A 17,946-nucleotide genomic window follows, 5' to 3' on the forward strand; every position below is an offset into this window, starting at 1 on the left:
GGAGCATGGCTGGTTGACTACGAGATCTTCTGGCTGGCAAAGCATTAACGGTCCCAAGTGCAATTTAAATGTATGATCCTGGGGTGATGTGAATATGAGAAACAGACTAGTTCTTTTTCTTGTTTGCATGCTTTCCTTTCAACTGGCTTACAAATGAATGTTTTAGGCTGTTAGTCAAGAGAAAGGTGGTTTATAATTAAAGCCTAGTATAAAAACTTCACTGGGTCTTATATGAATGGATTCAATTATAAGACTAAAAACGATTGCCTGTTTCAGCTCCTTTGGATGATCTTTCATTTCTAACATTATTGGGATCTTCGTAACTTTTGGATACTACTCTAGTCTCTCCAGCGATTTAACTTCCCTTTGAAAAATGCACCAAAGTTAGAGTTTCATGTTTAATGCGGTCCTTTTAAATAAAACATAATGTTAATAGACTAGATAAGAGACACTGAAGTGGTGGCCAGGCTCATTTTCCCCCTTTTTAGTCATAGTGAGATGATCAAATATAATACGAAAAGACTAAATGCTTGGGGCTATTTTATCTATATTTAAAACACACAGTAAGAACAGAAGAACATCTCAAATCATTTAGAAGGAAAAAGGGCTTATCAACCAAAATCCTTGGAAATTTCATAAAATTTAAATGTCTGCAAACAATCCAACCAAAAAGAAAAAAAAAAACCCCAACATTTGGCTAATGGAGGGCATTTCACATGTGACCCAAATGGCGTTATCACATTTTCCTTCAGGTAAACTTGTCACTAAACCCCATTAGAAAGCGTACAAGAGCGATATGAAGACATCCCCAAATACCACGTACTGGATTTAGAACATTCTGTGATGAAGCGCTTATCTAACCACGGGCTTTCTTTCCATTGCATACATTACTTTACATTTCTAAAATGCAATGTTGAAACAGCCTCCAAGTTTTGCAAAGGAGATTGATGTCCACTCTACAAAAGTATTAACTTACAGTACATAACACTGAATAAGTTTAATCTGTACATTTTTCCCCTCCCATCATAGGTGGCACGCATCCGTGGTACAAGTTCGAAAAAAGCCCATCTGGTTGTTTACACCTGGATTAATCGTCAACAGAGTCAACCAGAAGTAGTGGGCTGGGTAGAGTTTGAGAAACGATCAATACAGTGGAATATTAATCGTGGTTAACAATAGGCAGCTCTTCACAAAGCGATACAATAGATTTTTGACTGAAAAGATCTAGCTGAGGAGGTTCTGCCAATCGACCAACTGATCCAGAAGTTTAAGGCTGACTTGACTTAAGCAAGCTGCAGCCCAACCGAAAACACTGGCAACAATGGCGCAGTTCAAAGCTCTTCAAACGCATAGCTTCCGTGTTACATTAATTAGATTCCTTCAATTAATTAATCCTCTAGACAGTTTTCTTTTTGTTTTGCATGCATCTCGTTCCATTTTCATTAAGGGCATCTCTTCCTTGGTCAGTCATGTGCTTTGCTTTTTCAATTTGTTTTTGTGGGTTTTTTTGTGTTGGTATGTTTTGTTTGTTAAGCTGTCAATATCTCCAACACTTGCAAAATGAAATCTAGAGGCGGCTTTACTTAACAGCAGAGAAGCAGAGCTATATGGACAATGCAAAATGAAATGAAACAAGTGTCAGAAACAGTTTATAAAAATGGCACATTTATTGCTACAGAACGGTCATGTACATGACTTCATCGAATAACTACAGATGGGAAACAGGTAATGGCCTAGACCAAGCTGGGTTTATTTTTGTCTTGAAGGAACTCCAGCACACAACCTGTTTAGACACTTCTACAAATCAGAAATACACCAAAAACATGAAAAAATCGAGGCACTCAGCCACACATTGAAAACAAGGTGTAACTGTTTATCTTTTTTTTCTTTTTTTTCAATGTTTTCCCTTTTTTTCTTTTTTTAACAATTTTTTTTTTAGTTTTTAATGCTGCAGCTATGTGTACAGTCGCAAAAAATTTCCCCGCTGCGACCTACAACTAAAAAAAAAAAAACAAAAACAAAACAAAAAAAAAAACAAAACAAACAAAAAAGCTACCATACAGTTTCATCTCAGTAACACATGGCAAAATAACATCTTTTAAATAGTAAAATAAAGTAACAAACTTTTACTCATAATGATTCCAAAAATCTACAAAGAAGAAATATTCAGAATCTGACAATTTTTTTTTGTAATATTCATGGTATAAAAGGATTGCTCCTGCGAAAAATAAGCCAAATATATTTTTTATTTTTAAATTTAGTTTTTTTCCTACTAGGGTGTACTACAGTCTATTTTATAGCAAAAAGAGCACTAGACAAACAAAGCTTTATAACAAAAAGCCAGGCACTGATACATGGTAAATCTCTGCTTTTTTTTTTCTTATCTTCACTTAATTGCATCACAAGTAACAAGAATGAAAAAGGCCACAGTTCATATATTTTCACCATTACATATGTCTATAATACTTGAAATGAGTATGGCAAAACCAGCACTGCACAAAGATGAGTCCACTTCAAGTCCCATGAGAGAGAGCATGTCTCTAAAGAAAAACAAACAGAACCAAAGCAAAATAAAAAGAGAGGCCTAAAGGCCTTGGTGCCCCATTGTGTTGGAATTCCTCATATTCCATCTTGACTTTTTTTTTTTTGTTTCCAGTCAGCCAGCAGACTAAATTTTTGTGCTTGTTTATGCTGAAATCGTTTCATTCCTGACTCAAGTTCACTTTTGGACACAGATCATATTCTGCCTGTTGGATCCAAGACGAAAATCCTCTTAACCCCCAAGTCTTGGTTCAACACCCTCCCTCTACCCCCCCGCCCCATTCCCTCATCAAAATAAAGATCACAAATAAAAAAAAAAAAATCAAGAAATAGGAAAAAGCGAAAAACAAAAAGGAATCGGAAGACTGAATCAGAACCAGTTGCGTTACTGGGTGGACTGACAGTTGTATAAACATTAGTGTTCCTTGCAGCTACACAGAAGACAAATGGGAAAAATGTCTAGATGAACAGATCCCTAGTCTGCATATTCATAAATTACTTGAATGTGGAGGTGGATCAACTGTTCCAAGCTGCTTTTAAAGTCCAAGTCTCTTAAACAGATCCCCAGCCTAAGTATCATCATATACATAGTGTAGTATGGACCCTTAGGAAATTTCTGTAGAGTACTTTAATCCTAACTGTCTTCTGCTAAATTGCATTAGAAAATACAGCGCAGGATACCAATATCTTACCTGGGTTTGATAATTACAAAAGAACAAGAAAAAAAAAAAACACACTACAAAGGCCACATTCCCTTTCATCTTTTTGTTTTTTTTTTCCTTTTTAATGGGGCTACAACCCAATGCACATGGATAGGTGCAGATGTTTCTCCACCAAGCAAAAAGTAGTGAGCAGCTTTTGGTGGCCGTTAGAAAGTTTTTCGCTTATTTCCAAAGGGAATTCCACAATAGAGGTATTACATGACTGATTAATGAATGCATCAAAGCTGGTGAACAATAAATTGCAGCTTTTACTCTGTTTGACTGAGAACAAAATATAAAGCACCAATTTAAAAAATAATCCAAGAACTACGATTTAATTGTTTTTTGCTTTGTTTACAGATTTGAAAAACTTTAAATCAGCTCTATGAAAGCACCTTGATGATAACGTGTATCAAAAGTGCCAACCTTAAAATGTACATCAATGCAGGGAGTGTTTCCAGTTCCCTAAAGAGTAAACACCATATTTTCTTCTATACACTTATCCTGAATGTGATCAGAGGATACCTGCTTCTTATATAATATTGTTCCTAGGGATACCCGCCTTGATAGAGTATACAAAATGAGTGCAGAATGTACCACTAAAAGGAAATCTTCAACATACTGAGGGTACAAGTACACACAGTTTCCATTATTCAGGAGGAGGGGAGAGTATACAATATTGTCTTCCATGCCCTTCTTTGAGCCCCTTTGTTCATTCATTTTCACAGGGTAGCCTCAAAATAACTTTTCATGAAGTCTGATCTCTGCTATTCTAAGGTTTTAATCCACCTCCACATTTTAGGAACTTATCAACAAATCAAACAAAGTATTTTAGTTTTATCACTACTGAACATATTTACAGTTTTCAACACACACACAGCTAATCAAAATGTTTATGGGTTTGTAAAAGATGACCACGTGGTAACTATCTTATTTGTTCTTACATTTTCAGAAATGAACATAAAATTCAGATTCTTGTAGCTCACTATTTCATTTCAATGAGACGGTTTTTAAACCACACCGTTTAAAAAAAAAAAAGGAACAAAAACCGATACAATGTATTAAAACACATAATAACAAGAGTCTACATGTAAAAATATAACTTTTACATACACAATTTCAAAATAATGATACGTTTGCCATTTGTTGCATAAAATTTACAAATGTATTTCATTACTATATAACTGGCAAAACAGGAGAACAGATGGAACATTTAGACCATTTCGATGGGTTTATGGCATTTACTCAGTGCTGATAGGTGGAAAAACTACTTGAACAAGGGATTTTTTTTTCCTTAATACATGCCAAGATTGTGTGGCTGTAAAAACAGAAATGAGTTAGAGACAAAAGGATGCTGACAAATACTTAACTAGGAGCACTATTTCTTTACTGCACTATACACCAAAGTCAATCATTAGAAAGATTCACGATGGAAGTTGGTTCAATTGTGCCCAGACGTCAAAGCTAGCTATCTGATGAGTTGCTGTGCCATAGCTTGATCTATGTTTCTATCAAATACGTTAAGTATAAACTTCATTCATACTGGCCAGAGAAATACTGCACTACCCCTCCTCAAGAAAGTGCAACTTAATGCTTTAGGACTTATAAGGCTTGTTATAACGCTGCATGATGATTGAATATTGGCATTTTTTTTTTCAGACGAAGGAGGAGACAGTTAAGTCATCTGCATCTTAGTAAACCCATTTTGAAAAAAAAATCAAGAAAGCAACAAAATCAATCAGCTCTGTCACACTACTTGCAATTTTCTCATTGGATGGTCGTTGAACTTCACTTGTTTTTTTTGTTTTTGTTTTTTTCCAAAAATCTGACCATGTATTTAGAAACACCTCACTGCACACTACTTCTGGCTACACATGTAGGTAACGCTTTAATCATTTTGTTAAATCACAGCCACTTTGATTATGTTATGTTTCCGATGATATAAACATTGGAAGGCACAGTGGTAACATTGTAGCATTCTAACCTTGTACCTCTGAAAATCCCAGAAGAGGGTCACAAACGCAACATTACAATTCAGACAAACTCTTTTTGCCATGTCTTGGTAATGCTGCTTGTTAATATCTACACATGATGTGACTTTTAAGTCCTGTGTTCCCAAAAGACTGAAGAAACAACTTTCTACTTATTTATGAATGAAAAGCAACATCAGGGTCAGCATTTCATCCTGCACTACCCCTCCGGAAGCAGAGTTGGCACTACAGGTTATGAGAACAAACCGGGGAAAGGGACAGAAATAAGACCAAAAAAAAAAAAAAAAAAAAAAAAAAAAATCCATATTTACAGTAAAATCTTTCTTTTAAAAAAGTTAATCAGTACTATTTTTTTACAGGAGAAAAAAGTCTGAAACAAATGAACAAAAGCTTACCATAGTCACTAAATTTTTAATATATATTTATATATATATTTATATATATATTTGTCATAGGTCTATAAGATCCATCTGTTCCTCCTACCCTAAGGAATGGCTAATGTCATCACTTCGCTGTCATCAGGATGTTTGCTGGTTTTGTTACGAGGGCAGCCGAGCTTCCCTTATTCGATATCCGGTAATTATAAACACTAGCTGACTTGAATACCAACAAAAATGGTCATGTAGTTTTCTTCAGAAGTACACTTTTTCATTATTGCAAGTTTACAATTTTTTTAAATTAAATATTTTTTTTTCAGACTTACAAATTAATTATATATTTTTTTTTTCCAAAAGAAGTTTAGGCACAAATGCATTGTTCCACAGTGTGGAAAGATTGCCATTCAGTCTCTGGGCTGCGTCTCAGCCTGCACATACTGCTTTGAACATTCTGAATGATATGTTAAAGAGAGTCATCCCCCAAGTTGCACTTGTTTTCTTTCTTTTTTTTTTTTTGTTTTGTTTTTCGGTTTTTTGATCATTGGGAATGCTGAAACCTCTTGCGTCTGCGATTCATAACTACTCAGACTTGTCTTATATTACAAAAAAAGGGGTTAAGGACAAGTGTTTATGTGGGTTTAAGATAATACAGCTGTTAAGGAAGTGGTCTCTTGTATTAATGAAGCAATGTGGCAACTTGGACCTGAGAAAGAAGAGAGAAAGATGAATTAATACGTTTATAACAGAAAAAAGGAAAGCTTTTATTTTTAAACTTGTTTTTTTCTTCCCAAGGGGGAAAAAAAATTTGGGTCAAATATGGCTTTCACGGCTGATGCCTTGGTAAGAGTAACAAAGGAGAGCTTTCAGAAATGGCTGAAAACAAACTTGCCCTTTTACATCTGTCCCATGTGATTGGACGCGTCTCCCATGCCGGGGTGAGGGCCTGCCAAGGAGAGCGGGGGCGGCTCCGAGGACACCTTCTCCTCTTCCCTTCTTTTCAGACATGCAGCTTTCGGATTCAGATTCCTTTCTGTGGAAGAGGAAAGCACAGAGCATTTAGGTCACACCCACGGCTTCTGGTCCAGGGCACTCATGCAACGTTTCTGTGGGGCTGTTGATCCTTCCTCTCAGTTTCTACCTTCCAGAACAAGAGGACCAGCTAGGAAAATGCACACGACTGTCATTCATTCGCTCAGTGGCTAGTAAAGGTCGAACTCCCTGGTGAAACTCTGCAGCCACTTTACAGTCTGAGAAAGTTGGTAAAGCAAACGTCCCCAGCTCCGGTTACCGAGAGGACCTATGGAAACGTCCTAAGGCAGCATCAGTTACAAGAACAATCCCAGGATTCAGTTACAGGAGAAAGGGGAGCTGCCTCATAGATTTAGATGAGATTGAAGCAATGATTCTGAAGGATGCCTAAGAGTCTACTCTCTGCCCCTGCTCAAGGCCGCCAGAGCATCTCTGCTCTCTCCAGCGGCGTGCGGCCGTGACCTCTGCGTGGAGGCCAGCTGGCCGGCACTGACCTCGGACTTGCTGCTCCAGGCTGAGGATGACGGCCACGGCCTGGTGGAGGATCAGAAGCTTGGTCTGGGGCTTGTCACTCTTGAGGTGCAGCTGCACCATGCGGCCCAGCTCCTTGAACGCCTCGTTGATGTCACGGACTCGCAGGCGCTCCCGGGCGTTGTTAGCCATCCTCCTCTCCTTCTCCCGCTCCGCCTTTTGCTCCGGCGTCAGGTCTTCGTCATCGTTATTGCTGCGGGACAAAAGGGAAAACGTGACATTTTCCAATGGGGTGGGGAAAAAGACAGTTTCTAAATTCCTTTTGTTTTCTTTCTGAGTTTTCAGGGAACTCTTGCATCTCAGGATCTTGTCCTTGGCAGAATTTTCCATCCACCTGGGCTTGGCGTTGCTTTAGGTGGCTGTGACAGTCGCTACGCCAGACGTTTGATGTCTCCTGGACATGAAACCCAAACCCAACAGGAGAGGTTCAAGTTGGGGCACCATATGGATGGAGGGGAGCAAAAAGGAAAACATAGCTTCCATCCCTAAGGTTACGCACGGCAGAGCGCTGTCAACTTCAGCTCGGGCTACACACTTCAGGACCACGATTCAGAAAGTGTTTTAGACTGAAGCTGTTCTTTCTTAAAAAAAACTTTCATACTGTGACATCCGAAACCCAAGGAGAACCAGGGATTGAAAAATGATGTGGATAAGTCAAAATTAAGACGATGCAGCTCAAACAGGATTAAGAAGGTCCTACATTCAAGACAACAGAGCAATGGGAGTACACACGGGGACCTGCTGTCTATTAACCAGCTTGGGAGGCTTGGTCAGTCCACTTAATGTATCTGAGTCTCGCTTTTTCCATGTTTTAAATAGAAAGGTTAGAGAAACATCATCTCCATGGCCTAACTTTATGGATGTTTATGATTCCCCAGACAAGTTGGGGAAAGCTGAGTTGACATGAGTTCTAGGCAAACCCAACCCAACCCAACCCAACCCAAACACTTACTGGTTATCAATACCCATGATCTCATTGTGAGTCAAAAATGAAGCCCAAAAGCTCATCCCTGATTATGAGAACAGAGATATCACATGATTCATATCAAAGGCATGGTTGGAGCCAGGAGTCTGGAAAGGGAAGATAACTTCTGTTTCTGGGTGTCATGTGGACAAATTAGAAACTTTTGAATGGGGGGCAAATAGGAGGATGAGCCACCTGGAAAGCACGTCATATCAGGAAGATCTCATGGCGTCAAGGCTTCAATAATTCCTGGGCAATCACGTAAAAGAGAGAGGTGTGGAAAATGTCTCAGGAAGGCAGAACAGAACAGAGCAAAGAACCCTGAGCGGAACTAAATTAATTGCTGAATTAACAATGAATTAATATGAGCAAGAACCTTTTTTGAGTATGAGAGATATAAAAAATGAAGTAAACTTCACTCAAAAGCAAGAGAGTCTTCACTGCAAGAAACAATATCGAGGTGGCCATCCATAAGGACGTTAACCTAGAGATCTGAGCACTGACCCCAAAGACCATCAAGGTGAGCCTCTACTCTAAAGTTCCATGAATCTGAAAGGCTCACAGAATAAAGATGTTAATCACAACCTTCCAGAGCTGGAGGAACACGTGGGAAGTTATCTATTCAATTCAACGCACGCTTAGCGAGTATTGGCTTAAAATGGATAGCCCCGAGTCTTCCACTGTGGAGAACGTCTGGGTAACTTCCAAACCGCACTAAGGATCCACTATGATGGAGAAGCCCCAATCAATCAGAAATGGAGCGGATTCCTGGGTTGCAGCACATGCTGCTCATAAAGATGACGTAAGTAAGCCAAGAACACTTATAAAGGAGGCAGACACCAAAGAAAGATGCTGTAAGACTTGGCTCGTCTTTCCTGTAGGTTAAACTCCCTTCCAGATGGGACTGTCTGCCTCGAATGCGTGCTGGTGAACGCGCAACTAAACTGAACCCATCGGAAAGTGCTCTCTTTCTCCGCCATCTGATTTCCCTCCTCATTTCCTTGCTGGTCCCGCTCTCTCCCACCCGTGACCTCTGCTGATGCCAAGGAAATCAAGATTACTATTAATTCACACCCACATTCTGACACACAAATAGGATGTAATAAGTGAAAAGAGAACAGAGTTGAGTTTCTGCTCATCCCATCCTGAAGTTAAAAATCTGGGTAATGTTTTTACGCATCAAACATATGCGACACCTTTTCCAAAGTGGGCCTGAAAATGGGAATTTGTTTTCCAAGGGTATTCAGGCCAATAATGAATGAGAATTGGTTAACCTCTTATAAATAAATTGGTTATGCGAACAAAACTGCCTAGATTTGGAAAGTCTCGCCTTACAACACGGTTTTGGGGGCCTAAGTAAATGTCAAAACAGTGACCTTTTAAAAGAAGGTTCTTAACAGCGAGTTAAAATGTTGTACTGAAACGTCAAAGAATCCATTGATATGCATGCGTTATGACCGCTAGTTAAATTACCAAGAGCTGACTGATCTAACAGAGAAGCTGGTAAGGATGTGAAAGGCCCTTCTTGGGATGTCTTACCAATGTGGCCAAGTCAGGAAACTCTGTAGCAACGGTGAAAAAGGGTAAGGTAGAAGCTTCCAGAATTTCTGAAACTGGTAGAACTTGTAATAAGATTTATCTCAATAACTATAAAGGCAATATGAAAAGGCGGCATGTCCTTAATTCCTAAAGGATGCCAGGTATAACCTTGAGAACGATAGCCTTGAAAAGGGAGGTATCCTCTTAGTACAATTCATTTAGTTTGCAAATAAAAGCCATCCAAGGGAACTGAGGTAAAGAACATGGGTGTCACGATACTCAAAAAAAACAAAAACCAAAAACCAAAAAACCCATCTGGATTATCAGATTAAAGTTCAAGGAGATAGATTCTAGTTTAAAGATATCGGGGACTTAAGAAAACCAACCAGAAGCTATTTCCCTGCAGTTGCAATTTTTCTGCCGAGAGAAAAAAAAAATGAGCAATTTAGGTATTGCTCTTATACATACCAACATGTTTAGAATAAAGCTGGGAAATCAGTACTTTCTCACTTTTGAGGTAAGAAAAAAGTTACCGTTGCGCATACATCGATTGAGCTTTCAATAGAGCTAAGCTCTCTTTTTAGAAATATTTTCCAAAGAACATTTACGACCAAATTTGTAGAATAAGTATAGTTTTACAAATCGACTGCTTGCATTTGAATCAGTTACAAATTGTTTTTTCAGTGTGTCATTATTAGCACTGGGTCCAAATTCATAAATGCAAAGATATTTTTGGCTTTCCTAGAGTACAGGTATCTCAAACGATACTTTCGTACCTCTAGAGCAAAGCCTTTCACTTTCTTTTCAGCTGCAGATTTACCTGCCAGGAAAAAACTGAATAGTTTCTTCCTGTTCTGTTCACTTCATCAAAGTCCAATAAAGGAATTAAATGAAGCGACAGTATTATATACTGTTACCTAGATCTTGACCTAGTAATGGATTTGATATCCTTCTTGTCGTCATCTAATTTCTTGTCCTCGGAAGATTTCGTGTCTTGCAGGTTTTCATCGCCCTCGTCGTCGGATTTGATCTCAGAGCTGCCGGAGGAGACACTCTGGCCCTGCAATCCTGGTGGCATGCCTGCAGAAAAAAAAGAGACCAGGTGACACGGCCACCAAAGCCTCGAGGCACAGACATGCGCACCCCAGACTGGAGAGCTGCCAGCTATACAGTTCAGACCACCGAGCTGTGTGATCTGTCCCTTTTTTTCATGGTCTTTGGTGAAGTTTCAAAAATGCACCTGCAGAAACAAGTTTTCCCTGCATTGGCTCTGAGGTTAAATTCTATTTTGCAATCTTTTGGAGTAGACGGTAATTTCTCTGTCTACAAAACATCAACTTAATTGCAATGAAAATCATAATCATGAAAATCACACACCTCAATGTTCTGATTAAGAACCCAAGTAAATATCAGCTATTATATTGAGTTTCTTCCATATGCAATGATTTAACAGAAAAATGTCCTTAAAATATAATTCCCAGGGAGTATATGCTACATATGTACAGTCAAGACTTCAACAGATACCCTAATGATATTCTGAAATTAGGCTTCTCTTATCCTCAAGGAGTAATCAGCATTTAAAAATGGTACCTATGGAAAGCAGTTACTGCTCAATGAAGACATTTCTAGCTCTATTACTGCTCAACTTTCCAAGGTCACAATATATTTTAAAACGTGACCCTAATGTAATCATTTATTTCTAAGCTAGAAGTGCGTCTATTTAGTGTTTCCTTCTATTTGTAGAGTCTAGAACTTTATCACTCAAACTCTCGTCAGTGGACCGGGAGCATCCTTATCCCCTGGGAGCCCATTAGAAATGCAGGACCCCAGGGGCTTCCCTGGTGGCGCAGCGGTTGAGAGTCCGCCTGCCGATGCAGGGGACGCGGGTTCGTGCCCCGGTCCGGGAGGATCTCACATGCCGCGGAGCGGCTGGGCCCGTGAGCCATGGCCGCTGAGCCTGCGTGTCCGGAGCCTGTGCTCCGCGACGGGAGAGGCCACAGCAGTGAGAGGCCCGCGTACCGCAAAACAAAAACAAAAACAAAAACAAAAAGAAAAAAGAAAGGGCCATCAAAGTATTACTATTCAATTAAAAATGGCGGCACACCCACGTGTATAATTCACGCCCGAGATTCTTACAATGCTTAACAGGTGGGCAAATGCTTATACATATTATTCATTCTTGTGCCACTGTTATCATTTTTATTCTCAACCTGAGGGGAATGAGGAGATGTTATGTAAGCATTTTCGGGTCACCTGGCCAGCCAGTCGCACAAGGACCCTGGGACCCAGGTCTTGCCCCTGCGGCACAGCTACCTGGGGTCCTGGGAAGCCGAAAGGAGTCAGTGGTACGAGGCAATAAGGACGGGGCTTGATGACTCAAGAGCGAAAATCATCCCAGTTCCATGTTCGTAATGTACCTACATTTCCTTCCATCGTAAGCAACAGAAACCATTTCCTTCCTTCCTCTTCATTTGGAAACATCACTGTCAGGCTACAACTAACCACATTAAAGGATCTGAATGAGCACAATGTGGAAATAGCTAAAATCACATTTCCTCTCATCAGGCTGTGGTCTCATTCCCTGCTGAAACAGGAGCAGGATTTCCGAGGATGCTGGAGCAAAACAGTTACTGAAGAAACACAATTAGCCAGCGACGTTTGAAATCCTTTCCCATTTACTTACCATCTTTGTATCAAAATGGATTCTTGGTGATCTGCCAGTGCTTCCTGAGGGATGAATGAGTAAGCACGGGATCCACACGGGATCTATTGTTTCAGTGAGATCAGAAGCGCCCGCGGAGGCGGACCTACCTCTGTAAGGGTCCTGGGGTGGGTTCAAATCAGGGGACGTTGCAGACTGGACAGGAAGCTGTGGAACTGGCACCTGGTTTGGGACAAGAGAATGGCTGCCCCTCAGGGCCACGCCATCTTCACGATGGGCCCCAACCTGAAAGGGCAAGAGGAACCGTAGAGTTTAGTGGGAATCAGAGGTGTGACGGCTACTTCCAGGGCAGCAAGGACCCAATGAAGGGAGACTAACCTTTGAAAAACAATACTCCCAAATGCATTTCACTAGAGGGCGCTAAAGGACCACGCATGCACCTAGAGTACCCAGCAAAAAACACTTTAACACTCAGTAAGATACTGTGCTGTACATCCAGTGACAAATATGGCAGAGTAGCTCAGGCAGGTAAAACGTCAAATTGTCTCCCAGGGTGCTGCAGTGGAGTGCACTGATTCGTACCCATCTGTCTTCTATCATGTCCGCCAACAGATCTGACAATTATCTTAATGCCCATATGCTTAATTGTGGTCTCCTCAATTCCCCCATTGCTATCGGAAATCCTACAGGAATTTCAATTTGGCATTCAACTTTCATTTCAGGGGATAAGATTCTCAGGCCTGCCATTTTTTTTTTCCATAATGCCAGCTAAGCCACTGACAGCGGAAGCTACAGCAGTATGGGACATAGCCCCTGCTCGGTACAAGTATAATAAAATGTCACCTGGCTTTCCAAAACTGGCAGCCCATTCCAAATTAATGTTTACTGTATTTCCTCAGCTGCTGAGTTCCAAATCCAAAGGGGGACCGTTTCTGCCAATGCCACCATACCGGAAAATGTACCAATAAAGGTTTTATTAAACACACCAGTAATGCCATCATTGCCATGCAAAGATGTCTGGACATTTTTCCATATTTTTTTTCCCTATTCTGATCCTAGAAAGACACCATATTGTAAACACTCTCTATGCTTCCAAGAATAAAATTATAGAGTACAGCATGATGACTTGGTCTGAAAAAAATACTGCTGAGCTTTTTATTAACTACTACTACCTACTCTGGGGTCCAGAGATGTTGACCTTGTGGCATTGAGACAGCAATCACTGACTTTATCGTGTACACCTTCAAGTAAGACCAGTAAGCATTTGCAGACCAATAGGAACATGAGTAGCGTTTTCAATGGCATTTCCAAATAGTTATTTTCTTAGCCTATTGTTAGGTGAACGTTGACACAGGACAGTGGGTCTAACACTAAAAATACTTATCCATGAATTTATACGGCTATGAAGCAAAAAGTGTAATTTTTTCCCAATCCAAAATCTGAAACCACGAAGCAGAATCATCACTCTTTTGCTACCCAGTGTTTTAAAAGAGTATTTCCACAAAGTGCAACAATAATAAGAATCTGAACTAGCAACAATAAAATTCACAGAACCAAATGAAGCATGTGCTATCTAAAGGCAGCCTAGCATAAAGTGTCACCTTTATATCCTCCAAAACAATACAGAAGAAAATAATTCAGGGAGAGAGAGGAGGATCATATAAATCCTACTAACTGCCCAGATTCAAAATACAGCAAAAATAAAACCATTATATATAAAATGGATAAAAAACAAGGTCCTACCGTATAGCACAGGGAACTACATTCAATATCCTGTGATTAACCATAATGGAAAAGAATATGAAAAAGAATGTATAACTGAATCACTTTGCTGTACAGCAGAAATTGATACAACATTGTAAATCAGCTACACTTCAATAAAATAAATTTTAAAAAAAGTTAAAACAAAATACAGCAAGAATAGCAAAGGATTTAAGGACTCAGGAGCAGCAGGACGTATAAATGAATGTTGTAGCCGAGAGATCTGGGGAGTCCAGTGTTTTCTGCTACTTGGGTGCCCGTGTGCCTTCCCAGAACAATCTGAATGGTGGTCATTTAGTGTCTATGTGGATGCTTCAAATATATTAAGACCCTGATTATCTCCCAAAGCAGCTCACTCCATTTTCACCACAAGTTGGCCTCCTTGTACATTCCACCCAATGGTCCGAGATTCAACTTCTGGAGTTCCATGGAATAAGTGTCAGCCCTTCTCACATATTTAACACCATTGCCACGCCACTCCCATTTTTCATCAGTAACTGAAGCCTAATCTTTTATAGGTAGAGCATGCCCACCCAATTCCCTTCAACCATTTCTCACTCTTCGTGTATTGTTTTTATTTTCCTTCCAGACCAAAGAGTGGTAGCTGTTTTCCATTTTTGTAACTGTGCGTTTAGAAGACTGATTCAGTCAGTGATTATCCTTTCAATCTGAGATGTCCACTTGCAAGCATGACTTTTACAGCCCCTGATCAAATGGTAGCTCTTTAAGACTGTCCATCAATGTTAACCTAAATAATTACCCAAGTGTTGATTCAGTTACTGGCATTCCCAATGGATTTCATTTCTTTCCACAAAGGATGATTCTAAGTTGGAATCACTGAAGGTAACCACGGATTTGAGCACAGCAGAGATTCTCGTACTCTCCTCCTATTTTAGAGTCATCCTATTAAAACCCTCAAGCCTTCTTTGTGGGCAGCTACGATGCAATTCAAGGTTAATATTTTGCTTTTGAATTAAAATATATTCAGTTATTAATCTTGAAATTTCTTTTTTTTCCCTTCTAGACACGTTTAGCTTTTAAAAGAGGATAGAAGAACCTACAACCAATAACCTTTCTATTTTCTTTCCCTCAACTGTAAGTGAAAGACAGGGCAACTGAGTGAAAATTATACAGTAATGAGAATTAATATGTAGATTATAACTGTAACTGGTCTTTGTTTGCTGTATAAGTATAATCATGGGTAAGTTGCTCAAATCCAAAACAGAGAAAATAACATTGGCAGTTACAGAGAGTAAGTTCCAGGTTTACTGCAAGGAGTAGTAGTATGCATGACAGCTAGTACACAAAGGTACACAATAATTATTGATATTGTTAGGTGTTCCAGCTGAAAATACTTGCATACTACATAAAAATAAGAGTCTACATAGTTCAAGAAACCTTAGAACTCAAGCTACTTTCACTTACAATCCCTTTGCACTCTGTCTCTATTTTGTTTATATCCATTTGATTTTAAATCTTTCTCCTGCAGAATGACAGTAAAATGTTAAATGATCTATAAGCATGTTTGATAGTTGTTCCAACTAGGTTTTCGACTTTTAGTCACGCATGTTAGCTAACTTTATTTTCTATAGATCATCTCAAATAATACATCATTTTCCATAAAGGAAGTTGGAAACAATGTTATCCTTAACATTCGAAGGTCTCCCTTGTAAACTATGTATATTCCAGGTCACATGAATGACTAATGATAGGTCCACATCCATGGACCCATCTAATTAGCTTGATTCTCCAGCATCAATTCCATTGCCTGTGGCTGTGGAAGAGTATTCCGATCTGAAGAATTAGCTTTGCTTTACGTGTTTCCTTGACCACAGACAGCATTTCCTAAGCCTATTTACTTCTCCCTCAGAAACATTATTTCTGGTCACATAAGAGACAAGGAAAAACACCACAGTGAATGGCCAGCACAAACCCATCAACAGAATAACTCAGAAATAGACGGAGAAACCAATACTGCCTTCTGTATATATGAGGGTCAGGATTTGTCCACTTACAAATATAATAATAGTGTAACCAGAAAAAAAGCAGATTCCTTTAACCTACAAATCAATTCTAAGGATGGCACCCAGAAAATCCAAACTTCATTAAAGCCCTATTTTCATAAACCTTTTCATCTAGATAAGCAATAAAGTTAAAAGGCAGCCTACGAAAGCTTAGCTTTATCAATATTGATTGTAAACTTTTTTTGCAGTCTTTAAGAATACAGTCATCTTATAGCCACATACAATATGGTTTTAGATATATCTATGCTAAAAGTAGAAGAACTAAAATCTAAATATTATTCAATAATTATCAGTTGACTGATCCAAGAGTACACTTATTAATTCAACAAATATTTCCTAATCTAGCCCATGCTTGTCACTCTGACAGGTACTGGGGACAGGGTGCTGAATAATTTAGAAGTGGCCCCTGCCCTCGTGGAGCTTATAAGCGATTCTTGGTGGGATTCTCGTGGAGCGATCAATTTAGTGTGCTGGTTTTAATAGGAAGGACCAGAGACTCATTCCAGCTGGCTCAGGTAAAAGGAGATTTAACAGGAAGATTTCTGTGATCTACGTTTTGGGCCTGGAGAACTCTCGGGACCTAAGGCCACCCCTTGTGTCTCAGGAGCTGTTCCAGCCTCTCTCCTTCCTCTGTTGGTACCTCTGTCTCTCTCTGGCTTCTGCCCACTCAGAACTATGGCCTGGACACTTCACAGGAGTTCCCAGTACATCCTTTCAGGTTCTGAATCTGCTCCTAACTCCCTCTCTGTCTTAGAATTTCTGAGTTCAGAATGCCAAGATCACCAGATGGTCCAGCTCATCATTTTGAAGCAGACACAGGCCACCCACTGAATGGGCTAGCCTGGGATCAGGTGTCCTCGCCCCTGGTCCAATGAGCTATAAAAGAAGAGGGGGAGGCAAGATCATGTGGTCCAAACATGGCTGCCCCTTCCTCGGGCCCCCATAAATCATGGTTCTTATGTGCAGATATCTAAGTTTCATTGTATCTTAGGACAAGGAATATTCAAGTTCTGACGCAGCTATTTAAATTCTCCAGTGTGACTTTATCACTGGGAATTACTAAATACTTTTAGAAGTGTACTACCTCTTTTGAATCACATAAGCACCATATCATTTTAAATAATCTTACTTTCTGAGGAAAGAATTGATATATTAAGAACACTTTTCAATCACAGTATATAGACTTTAAGGGAAGGGTCTGGGGAGACCTGGATACCAGTTAGGACAAACTTCTCATTTTACAAAGAAGAAAGCAAAGGCTGAAATGGTTAAGTGACTTAGAGAACATCTGGTTAGAGGACTAAAACAGATTTTGAACTCAGAAAACTTATAACAACATTGAACAACTTGATTGGGCATATATTTTATATATATATATATATATATATGTATGTATGTATGTACATATATATACACACAAGCACACACACATAGGGGAGGGGAGCAGAGTTTAGGGACAAATGGGGTTACTTCCTGGAGTTTTCATTTTAAAACAGTGTGTTTGTGTGTGTGTGTGTGTGTGTGTGTGTGTACGCATACATAGATGCAGATATAAAAATCATTTTAGTTTTCCTTATCATAGGGGGAAAAACATCATGGTCCACCAACTCAGGCCAAGCCCAAGATGTCTAACTAAATTACAAAATTCAATATTTGCCACGACTCCTCCAACATAAACAGATTTAAAAGATATGCAGGGCTTCCCTGGTGGCGCAGTGGTTGAGAGTCCACCTGCCGATGCAGGGGACATGGGTTCGTGCCCCGGTCCGGGAAGATCCCACATGCTGCGGAGCGGCTGGGCCCGTGAGCCATGGCTGCTGAGCCTG

At 39.7% G+C, this 17,946-nt stretch overlaps 1 protein-coding gene across 27 annotated transcripts in view; it reads right to left on the reverse strand.

Moving 5' to 3' along the window:
• Positions 1 to 1,643: 1,643 nt before the first annotated feature.
• Positions 1,644 to 17,946, reverse strand: part of TCF4 (transcription factor 4) — a 358,246-nt gene continuing 341,943 nt past the window's right edge. For 21 of the 27 annotated variants that reach the window (XM_060283182.2, XM_030867994.2, XM_030867986.3 and 18 more), the window contains 5 exons: positions 12,485 to 12,620; positions 10,591 to 10,753; positions 7,134 to 7,363; positions 6,500 to 6,640; positions 1,644 to 6,313 (listed from right to left, as the gene is read on the reverse strand). In XM_060283182.2, the coding sequence (XP_060139165.1) occupies positions 6,504 to 6,640; positions 7,134 to 7,363; positions 10,591 to 10,753; positions 12,485 to 12,620 (666 nt within the window). In that variant the 3' untranslated portion in view covers positions 1,644 to 6,313; positions 6,500 to 6,503. The remainder of the gene's footprint in view (positions 6,314 to 6,499; positions 6,641 to 7,133; positions 7,364 to 10,590; positions 10,754 to 12,484; positions 12,621 to 17,946) is intronic. The other 6 variants (XM_030868004.2, XM_030867993.2, XM_060283172.1 and 3 more) reach the window with 1 other exon arrangement.

Source organism: Globicephala melas, chromosome 13 (genome assembly GCF_963455315.2).
Source record: "Globicephala melas chromosome 13, mGloMel1.2, whole genome shotgun sequence".
In the NCBI taxonomy this organism is placed as follows: domain Eukaryota; kingdom Metazoa; phylum Chordata; class Mammalia; order Artiodactyla; family Delphinidae; genus Globicephala; species Globicephala melas.